Consider the following 24,306-nt stretch of genomic DNA (forward strand, 5'->3'; position numbering starts at 1 on the left):
GTGTACCTAATAAAGGCAGCACAGTGTATGTAATGCTCATTGCTTTTCAGAGATGATTGGCGAGGGAAAAGATGCAGTGGCTAACCACATTTAAAGGTCATACTGATTGCATTTTTTTATGAGGGGGGATTATATTATCAGAATTCATTCTGTCAAATGTCACTGTTAGCCTTCTACCAAGAATTTTTAAAAGAGTTGAGAGGTACAATCTTCCGTAAATGACCCGAAAAATAGTAAAATGGTTTGCTCCACTACAATTTTACGCTTACTTCTGTCCAACAATTTTTGACTAACAAAAAAATTTCCAATTTAATGTACCCACCTTATTCATCTGATTTGGCACCATGTGACTTTTGGCCATTCTCAAAATTAAAACAGAACATTAAAGGAAAATTATTTGAGTCAATTTAGGAACAATAAAACATGATGGACTGCCTAAAAGCATTCACAAAAGAAAACTTCCAAAGTGTTTTGATTAGTGGCAAGCACTATGGTACAAATAGGGCATTGCAGAAAGAGATTATGGAAACATGGAGATATCCATGGGCAGTTCATGTTGTTAATATTGAAGAATTTTAACAATATGAACATTTATCATTAAATAAAATTATTTTTTGCAACATTAACTGGCCTTTTTTTGATTAAACTTTGTATGCAGTAATGTACTGTACATGCATGTCATCTAGCAGTAGCTAAAAGATGTTTATAGTAATTTTTACAAATGTCATTATATCTGATGTACATGAAGAAAAGTATGCTGTTCTTCACGTATGTTGGTTTAAATTTTGTTTCCATTTAAAAACATATTATGGGCATTTACTTGATATAACACAGCCAGAAGGTTGCTTAAACAACTTAAAAGGTTGATATGAGTCACTAATAAAGGCCAATGGTGCCATTTGGTAAGTTTATACAGTTACCAATCAAAATGTCAACACTTGCTATAGTATGTTAAGATTGTGATGTTTACAGACTAATAAAAGGTCAGTTGTTCTTACTTAGTTGGGTAATGCATGGAGTGAATTACCAGCAAGTCATTTAATATGATGACAACAAATAGATAATGGATTACTAGACTTAAAAGAGATGGTTACTAGCAGTACTTCAAATGATAATTAGCAGCAGCAAAGTGTCATTAGAAATAAAGACTTCCTCCATAGCCGAGTGGTCAGGAGTGGGAGTGCAGAAGCACATGCTCTTTGAGTAGACCAGGATTCAAGCCCCTGACTGCTAAATGCAGTTGATCTGCCAACCCACACTGGGCCAGTGTGGCCGATTATAGGCCATTTTCCTCAACACAAATCGTTGAGGAGGCTTCCATTCTGCAGTGGATTGATAACAGCTGCAATTTACCTTTTTTTTCTTTACCATTAGAAATAAATTTTAGCATTATTAATCTATTTTAAAGGTAATTTACTTTTCCTCAATATTTTATTAGAACTGATTATTATATTATTATTATTTTCATTATTTTCCTTTAAACTTGCATGATTTCTATTTCATTCATTTACAGGAGATATCCATGGGCAATACTATGATCTGCTAAGGCTATTTGAATATGGAGGCTTCCCACCAGAAAGTAATTATTTATTCCTTGGCGATTATGTAGATAGAGGGAAACAGTCCTTGGAGACAATTTGCCTACTTCTTGCTTACAAGATAAAGTATCCAGAAAATTTCTTCCTCTTAAGAGGAAATCACGAATGTGCTAGTATTAACAGAATATATGGATTTTATGATGAATGTAAGTGTGGCACATATTTTTGTTTGTAAACAGCAGTTTACAAACAAAAATATTCTTAAGAACTAATTTTAAGCAAATTGTACCCCAGGGGCTCACATCTGGTGAGTATGGGCTTGGCAAACCCAGGGTCCTGAGCTGAATAACATCATTCTTCTCTTTCTTGCTTTCTTGGTGATTCCCTTCTACTTTCTCTCTCTCTCTCTCTCTCTCTCTCTCTCTCTCTCTCTCTCTCTCTCTCTCTCTCTCTCTCTCTCTCTCAGGGGGTAATGTGGGAATTTTTATTTATTTTTTTGGCTGGTGCAGCATAAGCCTCAGGCTTCCTTGCACAGTATTAATAATTTCATTTTTCAGAAATAAATAGCACTTTAAAACTTAATAATTATTAATTTTGTTATCTCTCTATACATTAAAAAAGTTTTCCTCCTGGTGATATTTATTCAAGCCAATGGGAGAAGAGGGCGGGGCAATTGTCACTACAGATGCGCATGTAGATAATTACATTGTTGTCTTCCATTGAAAGACAACTGCCTCCGGCATATGCTTCACTGTTAAATACATGACCACGCCCAGCATCATTTGATGTTCCATTGTAATGTCAGCTGATGAAGGGACCCGATATAGTTTGTTATTTGTAAATATTTTAGTTCAACTCTTTTGGATGCAACAATATTCCTTATGCATTATGGAACCCGAAGCAAAAGGCCTTTTCCTAAGTGACCTATGTAAACGCAGGTAAATAATTACATAGTGATATTTATTCCACCTTGAGAATGCCACGTGATGGGGTAGCTAACAGGAGAAAAGGGATGCGAGTCACGTGGTACAAGTGGGCGGGGAAATTACGTCACTACAAATGTACAGCTAAATAATTACATAGATCACTTCTGATTAGATATTAATCAGTGCGTTTTGACAGGTGTGTCTTTTATGTAAAAAAGATTTGATTTACTCCGTCATACCTCTACATTTTACATAGAAACGCATACGTAGGGGTTGGCAAGCAGTGGGCAAAGCTCCTCTAGTTATTATTATTATATATATATATATATTTTTTTTACAGTAACTCCAAATACAAAGATTATCCAGTAATGTGTTGACATCGGATTTGAATATTTGTAAATTGCAATTTTCAGGAAATACATATGAAGGGTGGCTGTTCCAAAGAACAGAAGTAAAATCAATGAATGAAGTAGAAGTAGAAAAGTTAATTTGATGAGCTTTCAGCTGAACTGTGAATGGATGCTGACTGGTTTATGTGTGTGTGTGTGTGTGTGTGTGTGTGTGTGTGTGTGTGTGTGTGTGTGTGTGTGTTTGAGAGGGTTTGGAAAAAAAGAAGTGGAATTAATGATGCTAATTCAGAAGAACAGTAACCATAGAAATATCTATAGGAAAGGCATGCAGCAGAAATTGAACATCTGTGAGAGGGAGTGGAGTAAGTTTGTAACTTGAGGAGAAATGAATGCACCTTACTGTTTTCTTTTGGATAAGAGTAGAGTTTAAGAGATGTTCTGGGGGCATCATCCTAGTTATAGGAACAGTGGGCCATGGTGTTGGTGGATTTATGGTTTGTACAGAGATATTTGTATTGGAAATTGGTTAGAAGAAAAGTAATGCTGAGAGTGAAAAAGAAAGTCTGGTTTTTTTTAAGCAGGGGAAGCAATATTTGTCATGTGTTTATGCCAAGTGAGGTTAGAAGTCAGTGTTCCACCCAATAAGGATAAGTGCTTAAGCTCATCTTAAGCAACATGCTTGGCTGAGTGTTGTTCAAGATGTGCATGTGTACAGCAACCTCTTGTAAGAAATAAAACAGGACTATTTTAGGAGGAGTGAAATTAGCTAATTTTTTTTCTCCTTATTGGAGAATTAAAGTGTTTGTGGTAGGCTTTTGATACTGTTGCACATGGAAGACTGCTACACAAATTGGAGCAGTGTGACATTGGAGGCAAATTGCTGCTATGGATAAAAGGGGTGGTTGAGGGGGAGAAGACAGAGAGGGTGGTAAAAAAGAAAAATTAATTAATCAATGGACACTGCTCATCGTGGACTAATGTTATTAGTGGAGTCCCTGGAGGTATATGAGAAATTGTGGCTATTTTGAAGTGTTGGGCTTGCTGAACTGAAAAGTTTAATTTATTGTACTATAATAAAAAAAAAAAAAAAAAAACTGTAAATGGGATTTTGTTCTTTCAATGGAAAACATTGATTAATATACAGGAGGGAAAAACATGGGTGAAATTGTAATTCAGTCTATAATTCCTCTCCCACTTCAGTTTGAATATTATCACATACCATGAAAATTTCACCTTCATTTATTTTACTGTTCTCCCTCCAACCTCAGAGTTTTATAAACTGTAATCAGATCTCACCACTCTTAAGATATTTAATTACAAAGCTCTGTAGTAATAAAATTTTATTTTATTAGATGAGAGCAAGAGAATTAACAAAATAAACTAAACTGTAAATAAAATAGCAGGAACATAAGATTTTATGTTCTTGCAGTATGCAAACTAAGCAGCAGTAAATAAAACTGACTGCACAGGGCATTGTGATATCTGAGATGGAATGTGATTGGAATTATTTGACTAGATCCAAGAGGCATTACTGGGAAGGAGACCAAAAAATTGGGAAAATAATGAACAATAGACAAAATTAGTTGCCTGAAATGGATTCAAATAATGCCCTCACTGCTGAAAGCTGACATAGGGCATTTAATAAGAACAAGAAGTCAAAATGTTTTAGGATAAATGGTATTTATATGAACTGATGGATGAAGACCATGTTTCTGAGTGATTGATACAATTCCGACCTGTTCTGGGTGATGCTATAATCCACAAGTATCAGAGGTTTAAGCTGACATCTGGAAATAATGACATAACTTTACCTTTTTTTGTATTTAAAGACATTGCCTCAATGAAAACAATTGACAAAGCAATGTAAGATAGAGTCAAGACTGGATTGAAAAATATGAGATCAGATAGAACCAACAACCTTTTTGAAAAATTTTATTCATCATCAAACAGCTGTCCTTTGATACTGAGTCATATTCCGATGTCATTTGATGTGCTCAGGATCAAATGACTTTGGAATATGACTACAAGGTTTGTTTGCAGGGAGTATAGAGATATAATACAGTCAATTCTGCAAAAGGGTGGTAAAAAAGAAAAATTAATCTCCTTCAAGGACAGCATTCACTGATCTGTTATTTAATAAGCTGAATTATATAGTAAGTAAATGCAGAAAACACTTCATAAGACAGTAACTTAGAATGAAGCACTACAGGGTGAATAGAATCAAATGTCTGAGGTATATCTAAGAATAGGAAATCAGTTTGATGATCTATATCCAGATTTACATGAATAGAATGGAAAAGAAGGCAAATTAGAGCACACTATTTCACAGACTAAAACTAACCAAGTTGAAATTCGTATATAAGAAGGTAGAAATATACCTTCAAATTCCTGAAGATGGTTTCAAAGTTCTTGGCTGAAATAATAATCAAGGAGGCTCAGCAATTACAAGGATTAGATTTATCTCAATGATTTTTCAAAATAGGAATTAAGGATCTGTGATAAGTACCAGTGGAAATTTTCCCTCGAATTGAGCAAATTTCCTCTGTGGTAAACACCAGATGAAATGCAGAAAGTGAGCAATTTAGTAAAAGTCAGCACTAATGTATCTGAACATGCTTTAAAAAGTATGATTATTAGGAACAGGACCTGGAGCAATAAGGTTTATTGCTCCAGGATGAAATTAAAGTGAACTAAAGTAATTTTGAATGTCAACTATCAAATAAGAATTGTAGCTACAGGATCACAATTCTGTAAAGGAGCCAAGAACAGTCATACGAAAATATTAGCCTTTTCGGTGGAGAAGAAAAGCTGGGATGATGGTAATCAATGAGGGTAGATGTGCATTTTGATTCATTTGCAATGTTGACAAAACTTCAGAATGGTTTGATATTGGAAACATTTGCTCTTTTAACCCTTTCACAAGTGAGTTTGCTGCACATAGGTGGAGCTCCTTGTAGTAAATTTTCAATAGCGATGCTCACTGTGGAACAAGTTTTTCATAGAATTGTGTAAAAATGAAAACTTTGTGCACTTTTTTTTTTGGTTTAAAAAATTAATTTGTTCTTATTTTGACTTTAGTGCCTGATGCTAGAGTACAATTACAGTCGAATCTCCTTAATACAAAAAAAGTTCAAGGGACCTAAATCTTCACATTTTGTAATAACGAAGTTTATAGTAATGAGGTCCCCCAAATGTGTCAAATTTTTTTTTTTTTGGTACATTCGATATATCTAAGAATAATAATAATATCAAAAATATAAATGAAAAAATAAAGGCGAAGGTAAAGAAAGCCTGCACGAGAAGCACGCAAAAGTTCTATGAAATTTACTGGTAAAAGTACTTTGCCATAACGCCATTTGTATTGTTGCTTGCTCAGTAAACATACAGTGGGTGTTATCGGTCAGGAGTAGAAATTGAATCTCATGGCAGATTGAAACCCTCCCAAAGTGGAGGTGGTAACCTGACCTTTTTTTTGTAGAATCACTGGTGGACTAGTGGATAAATTGTTTATTAAGAAAAAAAAAGGGCAAAGGAAGCCCACACAAGAAGCATGGCAAATTTCGAAAAAGTTTACCGGTGAAACTACGTTACGAACATTTTTACAATGCCAGAACTTCCAATATGACTCTGTTCATGATTCAATTAGTTAATTCAATTAGTGATTCTAAAGAAAAAAAGGTCAGGTTACCCCCCCCCCCAACTTTGGGAGAGTTTCAATCTCCCATGGGATTCAACTTCTACTCCAGACCAATAACACCCACTGTCTGTTTACCGAGTGAGCAACAATACAAATGCTGTTACAGCAAAGTACTTTTACTGGTAAATTTCATCGAACTTTTGCATGCTTCTCGTGCAGGCTTTCTTTACCATAGCCAAAATAAATTAAATTAATAAAATAAAACAATAAAAACAAAAGTTTTGTTAAACAATACAGTAATAGGAATAACACATTTTTTAAAGATTTTATTTTATTTGTAAGATAAACTAAGAGAAAAGCAATTAAGGGAAATGAAAATATATTTTAATATATACAATGTTTTAGTATCACAGTAAACAGAATTACAATCAATACAAAAAAGGAGACATATAAACCATTAACCTTTTAATAAATTAATTTAAAGAAAGAATCCAATGTTGCTTGCACAGTTTGTCCTATATGCGTTTTAACTACAGCACAGACATTATCAAATTCAGTGGTTGTTTCTCTATCAACAATACTGCAGGCCAACACATTCTCTATTATGCTCAATGCATTTTGGGCAACTTTTTTTAGATGTGTATGTGTGTCTTCACTTTTGCTGTCGCTGGTAACAAAAACATCATCATTTTGCTTAGTGCTCAGTAGCTCTTCTGTTGTTGGCATTGTGTTAACAACTTCATCATCCACCTTCACAAACGCTTCAAATTCGCCAACAAAATCCATATGCTCCTTCAAATTCCCCATTCCTCAATGTTGCTACCACATTTGTCTGCTAGACCATGTTTTTTGATGACATTCCAAATTGACCACTCTTTCTGAAGCAGGTGATTATTACACTTGTTGCAGTATTGTCCCAGGCAATAACAAGATTATGGATTGCATCCAAAACATTCCAATTTGGCTGAAAATTGTTTCCTCCTACGTTGCAGATCAAGTACCTTATCAGGTGGGCTCTATATGCTCATTTGAGGTTATAAATAATGCCTTGATCCAGTGGCTGCATAAAACTGATGGTATTGGGAGGTAAAAACAACAGCCGTATATTTGTCAACTTAAGTGTCTTGGCAGAATGTGCTATACAACGATCTAGAATCATCAAAATGTCCTTTTTTACAACCAAAGCTGAAAAATTTTGACTGTAAACTAATCTATTGGCCTCATAATCACTGGGAAGTTGGTTAACTTCTTGAAAACATCTTGGCTTGGAAAACTTACCAATCACGAGTGGACATAGTTTTATACTGCCATCTAAATTGCAGCATAACAGAACAGTCAGTCTTTGTTTATTTAATTTTCCACTATGACAAGACTCTCCTCGAACAGCAAATGCTTTGTTTGGCAGCAAATTATAAAATAAACCTGTCTCGTCAAGATTAAAAATATCCTTTGCTTCATATTTTTTAAGAATGGACCATACAGAACACAACCAGTCTGTAGCCTTTTTTTTGTCAACTAATCCAGACTTGCTGCAAACATTTCACAAAGCCAAGTTATTCTTGTCTTTAAATCTTTGAAGCCAGTCACTGCTGCATTTGAAGTTGCTAATTCCATGTTGCTGAGCTAGATAATTTGCCCTTTCTTGCAAAATCGAACCTGATTTGGCAAATTAGATTCATGCATTTGTTGGTACCACTTGTAAAGTTTTGTTTCATGTTCCTTGTGTTTTGCATTATAAATTTGTTTCCTGTTTTTTATCACTGCTCCAGTGTCACACACTTCAAGTTTTTTTGGTTTTTCAGTATTTTAGGTAAAGGGATGTAGTATTCCTTTGCAATGTCTGTTTTGCTTCGTTCCATCCTATCAGCCTCTTGTATAATTTTCATTAATTTCCTGGCTTAATTCCATCTGTTTGCTTTTGTCGCAATAACACTGCTAGATGAGATTTAATATAAACAAATTTTAAATTAATTTAAAGACACAAGTTCCAAAAAAGACATCAGCTCAGATAAAATGGCACAAAAAATAGATTATACAGTAGTATAGCAAAAGACTCTTTGAACTGGCGTAACAATTGCAACTGACCTTAATTCCATGGTGAGTGAGGAAATGTATGTAAACAACTTAGAAAACTGTTTTTATTCTTTTGTTAATTTAACAGCTCGTCCTTCACAATGATGTTTTTCAGAGGGCACTTACATTGTAGCTACCATAAACTGATTTTGTTTATGCAAACATAAATTCTAACAAGTTAGTGCCATCCTTCAGGAAGCAGGGAACTGGGTGGCCAGAGGCAATAATGGGGGCAATAATCAGACAATTCTGCCAAGATTTGTATTAAACATGCAAAATAACAATATTTATTACTCACAGGGTGAAAATGAACTTTTTAATACATATTAACCAAATTTTGTAATAAATTAATATATTTACATAGAAAAGCATATCCTTTTGCAAGGGAATGGTATGTGCTTCATATAAACTGAGTTTGTATTAACAAGATTCTACTGTAGAATTTTTTTTTTTTTAAATTGTAAAAAAATTTCAGAAAAAAATCTTAAATAAAACATCATATATATATATATAATCACAATGTTTTTGTTACCAAAACTGTTTTCCTTGTGTCTTTTTATTCTTTGTTTATACATAATTTACGTTTTAATTTGCAATATTATCTTGTATTTTTGTTATATATTTAAAAATACTTCCCTTTTCCATATAAGAATGACAGAAGTCTTTATCTTTTCTTCAGGCAAGAAGCGGTATAATATCAAGCTTTGGAAGATATTTACAGACTGCTTTAATTGCCTCCCTGTTGCAGCTATTGTTGATGAGAAAATCTTCTGTTGCCATGGTGGTTGGTACTTATTTTTGTTCATCATTTTTGTACTTCTTTTGTTGATTTGAAATGAGAGCTGATTTCTGCATATTCCATTCCTAGATTTCCATTAGAATTATGATTTTTATTATAAAGCATGGCATTATTTTATTCTTGTTTATTAATTAAAGATTTATGTGTAAATTTAAATTAATAATTTTAGTCTTAAAATTTTCTTAAGTTCTCATACAGATGTTTTCATAATGTTTTACTCTAAATTTTGTGAGTAGTATTGTAATAAGGAAAAGTAGTAGTAAGGAAAAAAAATAGTTGATAATGCTGCCTGGTATTAATGAAAAATATCACTATGTTTTTGATGCTTGAAAATTGAATTTAAAATCTTAGTATTATTCAGGTGCACTCAAACATTTTGGGTAATATGCTGTAAATTTTTAAACTGTGTGCTGCCACATGTTATGTAGATTCGTGAAGACATTCTCTTAAGTAGATGCATACTGTAGATCTGCTACATGTAACTGAAACCTTAGTTATCCATAGCCAGGTGGGAAGGAGCAGCAGTGCGTAGCACACGCTTCTTGATTAGACCGGGGTTCGAGCCCGTCACCACCAAATACGGAGGATGCTGAAAGGTTAGGGAATGACCACCGCATATCCCCCGAGCAATATGGTCTTAGTTGCCAATGCTCCTAAAAACCAAATAACAACAACCATATTACTTTTAAGTTAATCTGGACCACTGCTCTGGGCGATGATGGAGTTATTGTAAACAAAATGTAATTAATTGAATTACAAAAAATATTTTAATTCAGCAATAGCACTGAAAACAATATTAATGCTGGTAGGTACTCAATCCATATGTAGTAACTCTGCTTTTGTTAACTTTGGATGTATCAGAATTTCAAAGTGATAATTTTTTGAGGGCGATTATAAAAAGCAATAAACTGAATATATAATAATAATAATAAGGTACAAGAAGCTCACTTGCCACCTGGCAGAGCAGTTCACCTGAATGATAAGGCACCCAGAGACAATCCTGAAGTTTCTCACTCAAGGAATCACATATCTGAAGCCTAAAGATGAAGATACAAGAAACCTGGCGAAATGTAGGCCAATCACCTGCCTCCCAACAATGTACAAGATCCTGACCAGCTGCACAACCAGAAAGATATCAGACCAATTGGAAAGCCAGAACATAATGGCCGAACAGCAGAAAAGATGCAAGTGGCTGAGCAAAGGATGCAAGGAGCAATTAACCATAGATGCTGCGGTTATGGAGCAAGCCTACAAGAAGCACCGCAACATGTACACTGCCTACATCGATTACCGCAAGGCCTTTGATTCCATGCCTCATAGCTGGCTAATAGAGGCCCTGAACATCTACAAAGTCAATCCAATAGTGACAAATTTCCTAGGAGAAATGATGGCAAAATGGAGTACCATCGTTAAGGTCGAAAACATCACAACCAGGCCAATCTCCATCAGGAGAGGAATCTTTCAGGGAGATGCCCTGAACCCATTGTGGTTCTGTCTAGCACTTACCTCGCTATCCACCATGCTCAACACTAGCAAGTATGGATATAACTTCAAAGAAGGAAGGAAGAACCTGTACACCCTCACCCACCTGATGTACATGGATGATATCAAGCTCTATGCAGAAACCGAGAAGCACCTCAGGCAACTACTTCAGATCACCAAAGAATTCAGCAATGATAGGAATAACACATTTTTTAAAGATTTTATTTTATTTGTAAGATAAACTAAGAGAAAAGCAATTAAGGGAAATGAAAATATTGCACAGTATATATTTTGGTATATACAATCTTTTAGTATCACAGTAAACAGAATTACAATCTTAATATAAAAAAAGGAGACATATAAACCATTAACCTTTTAATAAATTAATTTAATTTAAAGAAAGAATTAATTTTTTAGTGCATTTGTCTAGACCAAATTCCAAATTAGGATGGAATTTGGTCTAGACAAATGCAAGACCCATGGATTGCACCAGGGAAAATTAGTCAACCAAAACTACCAGCTGCAGACTGGTAAAGTGATTGAACCTATGGCAGAGGGAGGGCCTATAAATACTTGGGGATGATGCAGGCTCAGCAGTTACAGCACAAGGAAATTAAGGCCTGCCTGACCGAGTACCATCATTGACTCAGAAGCCTGCTGAAATTAGGGAACACAGTTAAAGCCATAAACATCTATGCAGTCCCAGTGCTAACATACCCCTTTGGGGTCATGGATTGGACTAACACCAAGCTGGAGAATATCATGAGAAAGACAAGGACAATGATGACCAAGAGCTGCCAACACCACCCGAAATCTGCTGTGGAGAGACTGACAATTGCCCGGGCAGAAGGAGGAAGGGGCCTGATAGACTTCATTGAGCAACAGTAGACAGCGATAGTTAACCTGAAGGATTACTTCCAGAAACACACAGCAGCACTCCACCAGGCCATAAGGAAGATAGACAAATGGTATATCCTACTCAACCTAAGCAAGGAGCCCCCCCCCCCAACCAGGAGGTACAAACAAAGCTAGAAAGATGGGCAGAGAAGACATTCCATCAAGATCACATAGATAAAATTGCTTCCAATGTATGACTCACGAGTGGTATGCTCTTCCCCAAGATTCATGCTTGCCATCCAAGACCAGGTAATCAACTCCAGGAACTACAGAAAATACATCGCCAAGGAGCCCAGAGTGTTCGATGCCACCTTGCCTCAGAAACGATCCAACACATCACCACGGGATGCAAGGTGATCAACCAGACTGAGTACACTCATAGACATGACCAGGTAGTCAGGATAATACATCAGGAGCTAGCAAAGAAATACCAGTTGATCGAAGAAAGTGTACCATACTAGAAGTACGAACCTCAGGCAGTACTAGAGACCCCAACCCACAAGCTGTACTGGGACTGCGCCATAATAACGGATAGGACAATCCCGCACAACAGACTGGACGTAACCCTTGTGGACAAGAAGGAAATGTCTATACCTATCTGATTGACATAGTGGTACTCAACACTGGCAACCTGCAGAAAACCTATGGGGATAAAATCAGGAAGTACACGAACCTAAGACAGGGGATCAAAGAGATGTGGCATATGTAACAAGTAACGACCATCCCGATCATTGTGTCAACCACAGGTATGGTGCCAAAGACCCTTCATAACAGCCTAGTAGCAATAGGTCTCCTAGCGAACACCTACAAGCAACTCCAGAAATTTGCAATCCTGAACACCTGTAGGATAGTCAGAGTTCCTTGACCAATAGTAGCACCAGACATAACAACAACCACCCTGTGTACTTGGTAGCAATACCCGTCACTAGATGGAACCCCTAATCAAGGAGAAATAATATGAGCAATAATAATAAAATTTATAAAACTTCATGGCCATTTGATTTGTTTAAAATTTCTCATACAATACAACAGTCCTATTTTAAATTCAGCTTCTAAGATCAGTTTCAGTGACTTGCATTGATTTACTTCTGAGCCATTCATATGCTCTCTCTGTTATCTTTTATAGAAGTAGTTATAATGAAAAAAAAAAACACAGTAATGCTGCCTCGCTCACTTGATTCTTGTTACAATATATTACTTTTATATTGCAGTTGAAATATAAAAGTAATGCAGTCTTTATCTGAATTGAATTTTAAGTTGAGATAATACACTAGTTGCTCTATAATTGCGTAAAACTGATTCGTCTTTTACAACAGAAGTTGTTTTGATTGGGATTCTATTTAAACTTGACCTCTAAGCACGAGAATTCCTTGAATTGATTATTTCATTTCACTGAAACGAGACTGAAACTGTCCATACACTTGTACAGTATATTTGTTTGTTTACACATACTGTTTATTTTTATTTTATTCATCACTGTATAAGTACACAATACAGGAATACATCCTATCCATAATATAAATCACAGCTGCCCAACTGGTAATTGCAGGCTGTTTAAGACATGCTGGGAGGCTTTCTGTAACACATAAAAGTTGTTAGATGTGTATTTTCTTTTTTTGATTTAGTTTCTATACTAGATGTATAGATCACTTTGGAAATAATATTTCAGTTGTAATTTGTTTGATTATAAAATTAGTGAATGTAATCTCTCTCTCTCTCTCTCTCTCTCTATATATATATATATATATATATATATATATATACTGCTCAGTCAAAACTTTGACCACCTACCTAATAGGGTATATCCTCCCCTTGCCACCAAAACTGCCAATACATGGTCAGGCATGGACTCCATAAAACCTCTGAACGTTGCAGGAGGTATGTTGTACTATGTAGCCAGGATTGCTTCCTGTAGATCTTCAGTAGTCCACAATAGAGGATCCAAGTGCTGGATCTGTTGATCCATGTAATCTCCGAGACATTCTATGGGATTCACATCTGGCGAATTCAGTGGAAAAGGTAGCATCTGGAAGTCATTTTTGAGTTCAGCGATCCACTCTTGAACAATGCTGGCAACATGGCAGGTCGCATTATCCTGCTGGAATGCACCTGTGCAGTCTGGGAAGACAGTCACTGTGAAGTGGCATGGATAGGTAATTTTTAGCATTCAGTGTATGTCAAAGAGTATGAGGGCTCCAGCAGATTGCCAGGAAAACATACCTCATATCAAAACACTGCTGCCACCTGCTTGTTTCTGTTGGACTAGGACATCAGAGTGATTCCTCTCTGCAGTTTGTCATCGTACCTTCCTACCACCTACATGGCATAGCAGGAAACATGATTTATCAGAAAAAAGGAAACTTTTTCTGGTTGTCAGTGGTCTGACGATGCCTTTCAGTTGCAAACTTTAGGCATTGGTGGCAGTGGATGGCTGTAAGCATGGGCACCTGGAGGGGTCATTGGATTATGGGCTTGGAAACACTGTTGGTCATAGTGGGTGAAATGCTGCTGGTCATGGTACCTGCCATTATCCCAGTGATTGCTGCTCTACCCACTGTCAGGCCATTCTTGGAACACCTTAACCACAGTATTCTGTGAATAGCCTAAATCATTCACAGTTTCTATAATACTTCAACCAGTACCTGACAATTATCCCTTTTATCTGAAGTCCGTCAGATCATGTCTCATTCCCATATCAATTAGGTATTTCATATAGACTGTATGCCATGAACCTGAAGTTATCATTTATAGTGGTTCTCGCTGTGACATCATGAGTTGCTACCAGGCATGGGGAAACTGCTGATTGCAAAAACATGGGAGTGATCAATGTATATAAATTTTTTTTTTTTTTGGAAAACCCCAAAAGAAAGATATTTGAAGTTAATTTATTCATCAATCATGAACATTTAGATTACAGAAGATACCTTTTTACGTTAGACTTGAATTTCTACAGATTGTACAATTTTGGGAAGTATGTGTGAAGGAAGGTTGTTCCAAAGTACAGAAGTAGAAGGCATAAATGAGGAAGGGAAATGGAATTACAGATGCCAATTCAGAAGTTTTCCATGGAAGTATCTATAGAAAAGGCATGCCGCAGAAGCTAAACATCTATGAAGCAGAATCTAATAGTGGCATATGAGGCAAGAAAGCGAGCTTATGTAGCATCAGCCAAAAAAAAAAAAAAAAAATTCACACAACTATTACCTCTAAAAGTTTGCCCAGGCCCATTCCTCCTTAAATTTATTTAAGCTATCAACTTCCACAATGACAGATGGAAGTTTGTTCCAGCAATTAACCACTCGCTGGCTAAAGACAAATTTCTACACATCTATTCTACAACTATCTTTCCTCAATTTGAATTTATGCCCCTTAGGTTCGTAATCTGAGCAAACAGAAGAGTCCCATCAGAATTCAGCTTGCTCAACTCATTCAAGGCCTTATACGCCTCAATCAGGTCTCCAGCCACTGCAATTTGCAGAATTAAAGCCTCTTTTGGTAAGAGTGGAGAGACTTCATAAGAGATGGGTCATTATTTAACCTGACTATCACTCTTGAATAGAGTCTAGGAGCTTGAAAGAGGTTTTGGGGCATCATCCCCAGATGTGGGAATAATATTCCACAGTAGGGTGGATTTGATATTTGTGCAGAGTCAATAGCTGTTTAGAAGAAAATGTAATTCTGAGACCAAAAAAAGAAAGCCCAGTTTTTTTTTTGATTCAGAGAAAGCAGTATTTTTGATGTGTGCTTATGCCAAGAGAGATTAGAAGTCTGGGTAATCCCTAATAAAAAAAATATATTTGACCTCATCTACAGATTTGAATGCCATCATAGATGAGCACAGGAACATGAGACTCTCCTTTGTGAGAAATAAGATGGGATTGAGTTTTAGAAGGGTTGAAGTTAACCGAGTTTTCTTTGCTCAGTTGGAGACTTACCTGGAGATTGGAATTAATGGAATTTGTTCTGGATATTATAGAAGTTGAGGCTGTTGTTTATGCAGTACAAGGTTGATCAAACTGGAGGTAGAAAGTTGTGAGCTATCATCAGCAAAAACCCATTAATTTACAAGAGGAAAAGAGCGGGAGGAAGAACTGAATCTAGGAAAACACCAGCATTAATTTAGAAATTAGAAGATAGAGCCATCAACTTTCACCCACAAAGAGTGAACAGAGAGAAAACTGGATACCCAGTTGCAAAAAATAGATGGTGATCCATAAGATGAGATCCTGTTTAGAAGATGTTTATACCAAATATGATCAAAGGCCTTGTAAATGTTAAGAGCAAGTGCTTGACTTTCACCTTACTTTTTTCATCGAATTTGTCCAAAGATGAGTAACATAAGCCAATATATTGCCAGTGGATGGAATTTGTATTGTAAATTTTTTGATCAAATGGAAGGTTTCCAGATAGTTTGAGTTGGTGGGATTGGTGGATTTCTATATTACTTTGGAAAAAATAGAGGCCAGTACAATGGGGGGTTATATTGAAAGGGGTGAAATTTGTCACCCTTTTTAAGAACTTGCTTGGATATGAGCAAATTTCCATGCAGAAGGGAAACCACCAGTGGAATAAAAATAGAAGTATAAAAAGGCCATGCAAAACAGAAGCAAGCTCAGGAGAACAGGTTTTGAGAACAAGTAAAGAAATGGCATTAAGACATTGAGCTTTCTTGGCATCTAGATTATTCAGATTTCTTCTAGTGTCTGTCCTCTTGGAAGAACGTGGGAGGCATTGTATGGAGTGTGTTATGGTAGGTGTGATTTATCAAGATCATTGATAGAAGAGTTAGGAAAAAAAAGTAGGATGCTAATACATCAGCTTTATCTTTAGCTGAAGATGCAACAGAACTATCAGATTGAAACAGAGGTGGTAGTATAAATGGACAGTAGGTACTCAACACTGGTTGTTGCAACCAATAGCTTCGGCAAGAAACCAGAAGGCTCAACTACCGCTTGAATAAGAAGCAAGTTAGTTTTCTGCTCTCAGCCTGTTTAGAATTGAGTTTTTAATTGTTATACAATTATCAGCATTGGCAGAAAATTAAGATGGAGATTTGTGATATGCTACATTCTTATCTTGGACAACCTTAGTACCTTTATTAGAAACTTAAGGTTTAGATAAAGGATGAGATTTTAGGGTAGAATGTACAATAAAGGATTTCATCCCTGCAACAAAAATTTCATTTACAAGAACTGAAAAACATTAGGATCAGCAGATTTAAAACAGTAATCTCCCACATAGGAAAAGAGGAATAGAAATCACGTAAATCATCCCATTTCACACTCTTGTGATGCTTTTATTGACACGAGGCAGGCGCCTCCGTAGCCAGGTGGGAAGGAGCAGCAGTGCGTAGCACATGCTTTTTGATTAGACCGGGGTTCGAGCCTGTCACCACCAAATACGGAGGATGTGGAAAAGTCAGAAAATGACCACCGCATATTCCCAGAGCAATATGGCCTTAGTTGCTAATGCTCCTAAAAAAAAAACCAAACCAAATTGACACGAGGCTGAGAATGGTCATAGAGAGAGAGAGAGGGGGGTGGGGGGCTTCATTGGAGAAGAGACCATCACCAAGTTGTAATTTGAGGAATCTAGAGGATTTGGTAGAAAGATTTCTACCAACGTTAGAGTTGTTGGTTGGTAGAAAGGATCAAGAGTGTGTGTGTGTGTGTGTGTGTGTGTGTGTGTGTGTGTGTGTGTGTGTGTGTGTGTGTGTGTGTGTGTGGTTAGGATTGTCTGGTATTCTGATAAGTAAGTGAACAAGTTGCATAAGGTTATTAGTAATCACAAAAGACTTGGCATCTCAACCATCTGGCTTTGTGTAGCTATAAAATTGAAGCCAATTGTGAACATTAAAATCACCAAAGAAAATTATTTCACTCTTAGGAGTTTTCTCTTTAGATTGAAGAAAGTGAAGTTTTGAAGAAAGGAAGTCAGAAAAGTTCTGAATGATTTGTAGAGTTGGGAAAGACAAATTGATGAATTTGACAGAATGGGACAAAGATTTTAAGCAAGAGGAGATCAAAAAGTGGAAATTCGAGGTGTAAAAGTCTGACAAGGAATATCAGTGCAGACATATGCACAGGTATCTTCATTGAAGCAAAAGGATTCAAGAGTGAATAATTATGGAAACTGAGATGAGTGATGGTCGAGAGAAACTGATAATTGGAATTCCATCGGAAAAGTGAGTAAATTGTAGATGAAAATGGACACCATTGAGATTGGAACTGAGACCATTTATATCAATAAAAAGCTGTGTGTGTGTCATTGCTATATTTGCATTTTTATGATTACATTACTAACTTCTTGTCCATAACTCGAATGCCAAGCCTAGGCACTTAGCTTTACCTAGATAGTAACGTTTTCTCTTTAGTGTATTTACATTTATTTTTTCTATTACAAAAGTTTGTAATAGAAAAAATAAATAAAGTACTTTTAAGGTTTAAGATTACTTTATCTGTTATTTAAGATATCATAATCCATAGAAAAATGAACTTAGGTATTTCACTAGTTGTAATTATTGTAATTAATATGTAAAAGATTTATTATTACCAAAAAACCTGAAGAATTTTGGTATTTGAGTCTGAAATAATATATATTGCACTATATTATAAAGGATGTCCATAAATTATTGACCACATAACAAACAATTAAGCACAAACTAGAGCTGATATATGAATAATATTTATCTCATTTGAAAGAGCTACACAAAGAGTTTTATATAACATCATGTAGACATTGTTAGCCTTGATAACAGTTGTGCCTCACAATGACTATTAAAATGGCAACAGTACAACAGCAAGCGATTGTGTTTGTGGTTTGCTGAGTTTAAATCTGTAGTTATAGTACCCCACCTCCATATTCCCAGCAGTACCACTGCCAATACGAAGGTGAGGTACCTTCAGGCAGGTCCATTAAGCAATGTGTAGAACAGTTTAAGGGAACTGGCAGTGTCCTGTATAAGAAGGGTGCGGGTCAGGCTGCAGTAAGTATCGAGAATGTTGAGTGCATTCATGAAAGTTTTACATGTGGTCTGAGGAAATCTATCCATCATGCTAGCAGAAAACTAGAAATGCCCCAAACAACCATTCACAAGATTCTCTGCCACTGCCTGCAACTTTATTTGAAACCAGACAATCCACTATGTCAGAGAATGTTTGCTGTGGATATGCTCATTTGGATTGAAAATAATGATGACTTCCTGAACAAAGTTGCATTTAGTGACAAGTCCACCTTCCACCTGAGTGATAAGGTCAACTGCCACAACTACAGGATCTGGGGCAGTGAAACCCCTCATGTTTTTATTGAGCATGAACAGGATTTCCCAAAATTGAATGTGTGGTGTTACCCTTTCTGTAACTAGGTGATTGGCCCATTTTTCTTTGCTGAGACTGCTGTAAACAGTAACAATTACTTGGGCATGAGGTATAAGGTATGTTTGTGTCAGACGGCACCCGCGATTTCTCCCATCTCCGCGTTTGTTTCGCTGTATCGAGGACAGTACACTGTCAAGCCAGAGACTTGAAAGTGTGTGGGCCGTGTCTGTGCAGTGTGATATGTTGTGTCCATTGTTTGTCCGGCTTATTGGCCATCAGGCCCCTAGTGGGGCCCGAAATTGTTACTTGGGCATACTAAAACATTTTGTGTTTCGGCAAAATGGTGCTCCTCCTCATTGGGCTTTGACTGTGTGACAATTTCTCAGTGAGCTTTTTCCAGGCTGATGGATTGAATAGGGAAGGACTAATTCCCTGGCCCCCTCGCTCACCACATATAACCCCACTGGACTTGTTTCTGTGGGGTTATGTGAAGGATCAGGTATATCATACATACGTTGCAAATCTGGATGAACTTCAAGTGAATCATTGATGAAATTGCTTCCATGATGCCTCAAATGCCAGAAAACACTTGGCATGAAATTGTAAACTGGTTAGACATCCTGCATGCTACAAATGATGCCCATGTGAAAGCTTATTAACTTTTTGAGTTGTCCTTTCCATTGGAAAAAAAAAAAAAAAAAACTGTTTGAAAATATCTCTTGTAGTTCCTGTTATATAATAATTTGTAATGTGGTCAATAATTTATGGGCATCTTATATTAATTATATTATCAGTTTACTGAGAGGTAACAAATTAATGAAAACATTTTCACAACTCATTTGAATGTCATGAATAACATCATATAAATATAATATTACTATTGTTAAAGCAATATGGGTATGAACTGACTTCAAGGATTAAATTATTCACATTATTTCTTAGTAAACTATATATGGTCCACCCCGTATATGATATTATATGCAAAGAATTTATTTCCTATATTATTTTGTTGAAAGAATTTTCTAATTCTTTTAACTTTCATTTATAGGACTGAGTCCAGATCTTCAGTCTATGGATCAAATACGTCGTATTATGCGTCCTACAGATGTACCTGACCAAGGACTTTTATGTGATCTTTTATGGTCAGACCCTGATAAGGATGTTACAGGGTGGGGTGAAAATGATCGAGGGGTTTCCTTTGTGTTTGGATCCGATATTGTTGCAAAATTCTTACAGAAAAATGACTATGATCTTATATGCAGAGCTCATCAGGTATTGCAATTGTTTCCTTTTATTTTTATTTTTTAAAAATTTTCTTCTTGTTATTATTAATTTGTTTTTATTCTTATTCTTTTTATTTTATTTTATTATTATTTATTTTTTTTTTTTGTTATGCTGCACCAGCCTAAAAATATGGCTGGTGCAGCATAAGCCATAGGCTTCCTTGCACCATGTGGCCATTACTAATACTAACTAAAATTTTCCACACTCTGGGCTATTAGTGTAAAACAAGGGCAGGAGTGTCTATTTCTATCTTAATTACTTACCTAATTTTGCCTCCTGTTAGCTAAACTGCTATACAATTTCCTATAACCACAAAACAATGTGTGCACACACACACACACACACACACATACATGCAGGGCTGTGCCAAGCTATATAGCTGCCCTGGTGTAAACTTCACACCCATGGTCATTTTTCTTATATGATTTTTTTTTTAGAATTTAAAAAAATATATTTCCAAAATAATATATAATTTTATTTTTTAAACACAAAACATATATTATGATCCATGAATAAATATGCTAAAAATAAAATAACGAAAATACATTAATTTGCTTTGGCTGCAGACAATAATTCACGTGTTTCAGTTTCTTCATCAATATTAGTAAAGCTAGAGGAAATCAAAGTTGATGGACCTGGCTGTGGCTGGATGTCCAGAAACCTGGTAATGGAACTTTTTTTTTTTTTTATTTGGTCTCTTTTCATTTTTTTCTTTTTCTGTATTCATAACCAAAGAGTTGTTTCCTTCCTCAGACAACTGAGAAATATTGAAACAAAAGTTTTAAATTTAAAACTTTGTTTTTTAATATTGCCCACCGTTTAGTACTACTAGAAAAAAAAAATTATGAAGTTCTTGTATAATTCCAAAAAAAAATCATTTGTCTCAAAAAATATTTTTGCCTCATCATTCACTACTAAATTCCAAGAATTTCTCAGCACAAGGTACGAAAAAAGGCTTTCGTGTCTAAAATTTTTTCCTGAAGACTGTTCCTTTCATATTGGTCCCATTGTCATAACCTTGCCCATGCATATTTTGAATATTAATGTTATATTTTTCCCAAAATCCTAAAATGAATGTAGTTAGCCAACTACCAGTCGTATTTTCAATTTCACAGAAACCTAAAAAATGTTCCCTAATTTCAATTTTTTGCATTTCATCGTTATAAATTACAAATCTTAAAAATAATTGTCAATTATTCCTGATGACTGGCATCAGTTGTACAATCTAAAATCAAAGAATAATATTTAGGTTCCTGTAACTTATCTAAATTTTTGTCCTTATGCTATTTCCTATTATATTTAAAATATCATTGTGGATTTTGTCTCCTAAATAATGTGGCATGTGAAGTTTATCAATCTGAATACGATGGATGTGTTCTGATAAAGTGGAATCAAATTTGGCAATCATTTGTATTAATTGCAAAAAGTTTCCATTATTGGTATCGAATAATTTTGAATTAGTACCCCTTAAAACCAAATTTTGTTTTGCCAAATATTGAATGCAAAGAACAATTCTTTTTAATACTGATTGCCATCTTATTTTTTTTTCTTAATTTATCAGACTTTGATGATGTGCATCTACTGTATTTTGTGATTCTAAATTTTTATGCAAATAAATTAATTTTTTAGTGCATTCAGCAGGCATATTGCTTTTTTCATGAATATTCAACTGTCTTGTTAAATGTTGCCAATCTTTGAATCCACCATTTACACCTGGAACCGAAACAGTACTATTTAAAAATAATTTACAATAATAACAAAAGACAAAGTTTGTGAAATTGAATGCAGTAACCAATTACGCGAAAGTGATTTGTAATTTTTTAGTTTTGTAACTTTTTAGTGTAATATTCAATAGAAAAGGTTTTCTTCTATTATTATCTTTATCTTTTGGAAAATCAAATTTTTTTAAATTGTTCTGTTTTGTTTTCAACTAACATCGTTACTATTTACCAGGATCACTAAGTGAAATTAGCTGTTCTTGTATACCACTATTGCGATGTTCACTTTCCTCTTCATCCAAATTTTCTTCATTTGCACCTAGTGTTTCTTGCTGAATAGGAATGTCAACATCTTGAACAGGTGATAATTCACGTGTTTCAGTTTCTTCATCAATACTAGTAAAGCTAGAGGAAATCGAAGTTGATGGACCTGGCTGTGGCTGGATGTCCAGAAACCTGGTAATCGAACTTGTTTTTTTTATTTGGTCTCTTTTCATTTTTTTTTCTTTTTCTGTATTCATAACCAGAGAGTTGTTTCCTTCCTCAGACAACTGAGAAATATTGAAAACAAAAGTTTTAAATTTAAAATTCATTATTTGTTAATATAAAATACGACAAAATACATTCTTCAGTGCATTGAACTTTTAAGTCTCCTTAGTCTTTACAGTCTCTTTTAGTGTTTACAGAACATTGGTCTTTACCGCCTCTTAGTCTCTGCCTCCCCTTTGTCATTGCCACCCTGGTGCGGTACACCACTTGCACCAGCGGTTGGCACGACTGTATACACATGTGTGCATTCGTGTGCACGTGTGAGTGTGTTTTCTGCTATCCTTCTCTATTAGTTATGGCATTTTGTGTAATTTACGCTTCCATCTTCACATTTTTTTAACAGACTTATATTTTTATTTTTATCTCTCCATTGCCACCTTTTAACACAATATACTTTACTTATTTCACTCACACACACACACACACGTGCGCGCACATGTGTGTATATGTATATATAACCTAAAGATTAATAAGAAGAGTATGAAAAGGAATTTTATTATGAACAAAGGCAACTAATAGCCAGAAAGAACCTAACGATCGTAATAGTATAATAAGTAATTAAAAGTTGTAGAGATAAGATAAGTAAGTAAATAAAAATTGTAGCAACAAGAGAAGTAAGTGAATAAAGGTTATAGAGATAAGAGAAGAAAGAAAAAAGAGAAAAAAAATAATACATATACAGTAATACCCCGACTTACGCGAAATCGGAGTTACGCGGTTCTTGATTTCTTCGTTTGGCAACGCTGCTGCCCACTATCTTCAAGGTCGTTTTTCATATGTTATCGATATACGGTGCGACGGCGGAGAATGAGAGCGAAAGATGAACAAAATTCAACTTTGCTGCTTTTATGTTTTTTATATCAGTGAAGGGGGAAACACATTTCACCATAATAACGTAAAAACCAACACAATTCCAGCTATCGGTATGCAATTAGATCGAGTTTACTACCAGTTTATAACAGATTCCACTAGCAGAAACACAACTGGATTTTTATTGTTTTATGGTAGTAACCCCTAGAAATGTGAGGTGTTAATAGTGTATCTCTGACTTTATGGTGTTGTTTATTCAGTTGCTACATGCGCGCAGCTTTGTTTATGCGTATCAAGCGTGCCTCCTCATTTTGTAATTGTGCTTTATTCCCTAAAAATGAGTAAAATACTTAAAAGGTGTGAAAAGGATGCGTACTGGTGAAGACACTGCAGATTCAGAGAGAAAAAGAAAAGCAATTATCGATAAACAGAGGTGGACTGGATCAAAAATTCTTACCTGGGAAAATTTATAGTGGCCTCATACTATGGTTTATGGCCAAAATCACACCGGCCCACCGGGGTTTCCCCAGTAAGGCTTATGGCCAGTCCGCCTCTGTCGATAGAGAAAAAATATGAAATTGTGAAACGCTTTGAGGGAAATGAAAGACCATGTGATATTGCACGTGCTACAGGCCTAAATGAAGCAACGGCGAAAAGCACATGACAATTCCAAACCAAACTTGACAGGTTGAAAATTGAAAAGGGCTCAATTGTAAATGGCTTAAAATTTTTAGAAAACAGACTCCAACGAAGAACGCGTTATAGCTGCAAAGCAAGGAATAAAAAAATTATTAGCTTGCTACGAAGAAATTCTGCGTGAAAAAAAGAAGGCGCTGTGTCGTCACACGAATTTGTTAGATTTTATGAAGCCATCGACATCGAAATAACTTTTTTACGTAAGTCATTTGTTTTTTTTATACATATTTT

General features: G+C 35.5%; 1 protein-coding gene across 7 annotated transcripts in view; it reads left to right on the forward strand.

Annotated features, from left to right (window-relative positions):
- Positions 1–24,306, forward strand: part of LOC150088719 (serine/threonine-protein phosphatase alpha-2 isoform) — a 75,889-nt gene that overhangs the window by 32,501 nt on the left and 19,082 nt on the right. For 6 of the 7 annotated variants that reach the window (XM_090370870.1, XM_090370871.1, XM_090370874.1 and 3 more), the window contains 3 exons: positions 1,514–1,744; positions 9,204–9,308; positions 20,067–20,290. In XM_090370870.1, coding sequence (XP_090226996.1) covers positions 1,514–1,744; positions 9,204–9,308; positions 20,067–20,290 — 560 coding nt within the window. The remainder of the gene's footprint in view (positions 1–1,513; positions 1,745–9,203; positions 9,309–20,066; positions 20,291–24,306) is intronic. The other variant, XM_090370876.1, reaches the window with a different exon arrangement.

The sequence above is a fragment of the Mastigoproctus giganteus genome, chromosome 3 (genome assembly GCF_048544385.1).
Source record: "Mastigoproctus giganteus isolate SK-2022 chromosome 3, ASM4854438v1, whole genome shotgun sequence".
NCBI lineage: Eukaryota > Metazoa > Arthropoda > Arachnida > Uropygi > Thelyphonidae > Mastigoproctus > Mastigoproctus giganteus.